The sequence below is a fragment of the Quercus suber genome, unplaced genomic scaffold, assembly GCF_002906115.3.
Source record: "Quercus suber isolate HL8 unplaced genomic scaffold, Cork oak 2.0 scaffold_1399, whole genome shotgun sequence".
Classification (NCBI taxonomy): Eukaryota; Viridiplantae; Streptophyta; class Magnoliopsida; order Fagales; family Fagaceae; genus Quercus; species Quercus suber.
The window spans coordinates 1-3,640 of record NW_027070777.1 but is presented as its reverse complement, the minus strand read 5'-3'; the positions used below and the strand labels follow the sequence as shown (position 1 = coordinate 3,640).

The following is a 3,640-nucleotide window of genomic DNA, read 5'->3' as shown; positions in this document are numbered from 1 at the left end:
TTTTAAAGATTTTACAACAATTGAAGATCCTTTGAATCTATGGGTTATCAAGAAACCTCTTCTAAATTGAAATTATGTCATCATTTGTGAAGAGGAAATATTGTTTAAATCCTATCGTATTCATTGAAAAGAAGGGCATCTTATCATAACATTATAAGACATTTTTTTTTTTCCATAATAAATAGGAGGTGGGGGATTCAAAGTTCAAACTTAAGTTTGTTTTTATGAAAAAATCGAATAGTACCATTGATTCACCAGACTTTTTACAACTTCCTAATTGAATTAGCTAATATATAAACATGGTGTAGGTAAAATCGATGACTTGTTGACTTTAAATTTATGTGTCAATGGGGAATAAAGATGATTATTTATGAGTAAAAATGGGAAATGTTAGTTCACTATTTACCCGTTGAGTTGAAGCACACTGCAGCGATCAGTACCTAGTTATTTGGTTATGATGATTATGATAATAATTGGCAACCATCGGCACAATCTTATATGTATGGCTATGTATGCAGGTGTTTCTGCACGCAACTACGTCAAAGAAGCAAGCAATGCAATTGAAAATGAGGAATGTAGAGTGGTGGATGAAGAAGAGGCGCTTGCCTCAGGGATTCAGGCAACGAGTGCGTAACTATGAGCGGCAGCGATGGGCGGCAATGCGTGGTGTTGATGAATGTGAGATGATTCGGAACCTCCCTGAGGGCCTTAGGAGGGACATCAAGTACCATTTGTGCTTGGACTTGGTTAGACAGGTAACTTCGTATCAATATCTCCAACAACAAAATATTTCAATTGAGTTTTCAGTCTACTTTTGTGTTGCTAATATTTCTTGAGAAAAATTCCAAAAATCATAATAATAATCGCATTCTATATTAAACCAACACCTAGCCTAATATTAGCTTACACAAAAGTTAAACCAAAATTGAACTAAAACATTTTTGGAACACACAAAATCTAGCACATACATTAAATTTTGAAGTTCTTTAAGTAGTTCACTACACAAAAGCTAGCAATTATATTATATTAAGATGGGGAAAAACAATTTTCTCTCACTATGTTTGACGTATTTCACAATATCTTCATTTATCTTTGAAATTAACCAATTTTCTCTTTTATATTTGAGAAATGTGCAAATACCTCTAATTGGTTATTTTTTCAGTTAAATCCAATGACATCACAATGATTACAATATAAAAAAACAACAATGCAATCTTTAACTTTTTTTCTTCCTTATAGTGTTCAATTAATAATTTCTTCAAAAAATTTTGTTAGATTTAATTAATAAAGTAACAAATTGGAGGTATTTGCTTATTTCCCAAATAAAAAAAAAAAATTAGCTGATTTTAAAGATAAAATGAGGGATTGTGAACTATCCTAAACATAAAAAAGGTAAAAGTGCTTGTTCCCTATTAAAATTTTAAAGTTCTTAAAGGAGTGTGATATTTTTAGAAGAATAAGTGTAAAATAGTACTAAAACTAGTCTCACGGTGAAAATATAAAATAATTTTAAAAATATCTTTATAGATAAATGAGCCACTTTTTCTTTTTCTTCAATTATTAGGAACAAATGTGTCACATTATCACTGTGTTTGATTGCAAATGAAGAGGAAAGAAAATAAAGGATTTAGAGAAAAAAGAAATGATAAAGAAAGGAAAAGGAAAATGTTTCCTTTGTAAAAGAAGATAAATATGTGTTTTTTTAATTATTTTATTATTTTTACTTTTATACCCTTATTAAGTGGACAAGTGAGTAAAAGGCTCATAGGCAAAATTGTAATTTTAAAAGCAATAAAAAGTCAAAAAATGTGGCTAATCTTCCCATTACACCTTTCTCTCCATTTCTGCCCAATTTGGGCGGATTAGAAAAGGTGAGCCCGGTGGATATTATTTGATTTGTTTTCTCTTTTCTCCAACCAACCGAACAACGGAAAAACAATCCCTTCCCTCCTCTTCCTTCCCTTCCAAACACAACATAAAATTCCTCATGATAATTAAGATGAGTTACGTTTTTAATAAGTCACTCTTCTTTTGGATATAAAATCAAGAAGTATCTCTGAAAAATATTTTGGGACATGGCAAGGATAAATATAAAATCATATAAATTTATTCTATTTGTTTATATTATCAATTAATCTTTTATCATGTCATTGAGAATTGAGAAGCACTCATCCATTTCAAATCTTAAATGAGTTCAATAAATTCACATATAATTTAAGCATATTATATAAATTATAATAATAATTTTATTAAAAATGTTTTTAAAGAATTTATAAAGTCAAAATTGTTTATGAGCCATAAAATATGTATGTGCAACCCACTGACACAACCTGATCCATGTGGGTTGGGCTGCTAATTTTTCAACACAACAAGGCTAGATTGGACTGAAAAAACCCTTCTCGATCTCAAGGTCAGGTTGCCTCAAGCCCAGGTTTGCATTACATTTCTTGCCGTTCTAGTGTACCAGTGGGGCGTGGCACAATAAGGCCCAACTAAAATAAGCCATTAGCAAAACTAACAGAATCTTGGTCCTTAACGGATTAAAAATAAAAAATAAAAGGAAGAAGAAGAAGAGTAAAGAAAATATAAAAGGTAATGGTTTAAACGTGCTAAAGAGCATAGGTGATAAATTCCTTAATTGTGTTTCAGGTGCCATTGTTCCAGCACATGGATGATCTGGTCCTAGAGAACATTTGTGACCGCGTCAAGTCCCTCATATTCACCAAGGGAGAAACAGTAAGTTCCAAATTCATTTTAAAGTTTTGCATATCAATATTTATATACTAAAATGTACAAAAATTAATTAAAACAAGAATTGGAAGCTTAAAGTTCAGTTCACTTGGAACATTGTTGTAGATAAGATAAGATAGCTAACTCTTTTAAGTTTCTTGTAGATAACAAGAGAGGGTGACCCAGTTCAAAGAATGCTATTTGTAGTAAGGGGTCACTTACAAAGCAGTCAAGTGCTTAGAGATGGGCTTAAAAGTTGCTGTATGTTAGGCCCTGGAAACTTCAGTGGGGATGAGCTTCTTTCATGGTGCCTAAGAAGACCCTTTATTGAAAGACTACCACCATCTTCATCAACATTAGTCACTCTTGAAACTACTGAAGCATTTGGCCTCGAAGCCGATGATGTGAAATATGTTACGCAACATTTTCGGTACACATTTGTGAATGAGAAGGTTAAGAGGAGTGCTAGATATTATTCACCTGGATGGAGAACTTGGGCAGCAGTGGCAATTCAATTGGCTTGGAGGAGGTATAAGCACCGGTTAACCCTAACCTCTTTGTCATTCATAAGGCCTCGAAGGCCAGTGTCTCGGTGTTCTTCAATGGGAGAAGATAGACTCCGGCTCTATACGGCTTTGTTAACTTCACCAAAACCAAATCATGATGATTTTGATTTTTGATGTCAATATTCAAAAGCTGTATGGTTTGTGGATTCACTTTGCTTGGCAAAGTATAGCTTTGGGTTGGGCTAAAAGTTTAAGCTATGTACTTCCTTTACTTGGGGAAGGTGTTGTGTATTAGGTGTTGGAAATTACCCAAATACACTTTCTGAATCACAGCATATTAAGATGTTATTGTAAAGAAGTCACATACTTCCATGGTTTGATGATGAGCACCCCATGTAAAATCT

General features: G+C 32.8%; 1 protein-coding gene across 1 annotated transcript; it reads left to right on the top strand.

Moving 5' to 3' along the window:
- Positions 1-485: 485 nt before the first annotated feature.
- Positions 486-3,619, top strand: LOC136065961 (cyclic nucleotide-gated ion channel 4). Its single transcript, XM_065769801.1, has 3 exons — positions 486-755; positions 2,650-2,736; positions 2,895-3,619. The coding sequence occupies exons 1-3, from the start codon at positions 513-515 to the stop codon at positions 3,408-3,410; spliced, it is 846 nt and encodes a 281-aa protein (XP_065625873.1). The 5' UTR covers positions 486-512; the 3' UTR covers positions 3,411-3,619.
- Positions 3,620-3,640: the final 21 nt, after the last annotated feature.

What these genes read in the sequence shown, in the direction of transcription:
- LOC136065961 (XM_065769801.1), top strand. Translation starts at nt 513, where the DNA reads ATGCAGGTGTTTCTGCACGCAACTACGTCAAAGAAGCAAGCAATGCAA. An exon ending in GCTTGGACTTGGTTAGACAG is followed by an intron (nt 756 to 2,649) that starts GTAACTTCGTAT and finishes ATTGTGTTTCAG; the next exon opens with GTGCCATTGTTCCAGCACAT. An exon ending in TATTCACCAAGGGAGAAACA is followed by an intron (nt 2,737 to 2,894) that starts GTAAGTTCCAAA and finishes AGTTTCTTGTAG; the next exon opens with ATAACAAGAGAGGGTGACCC.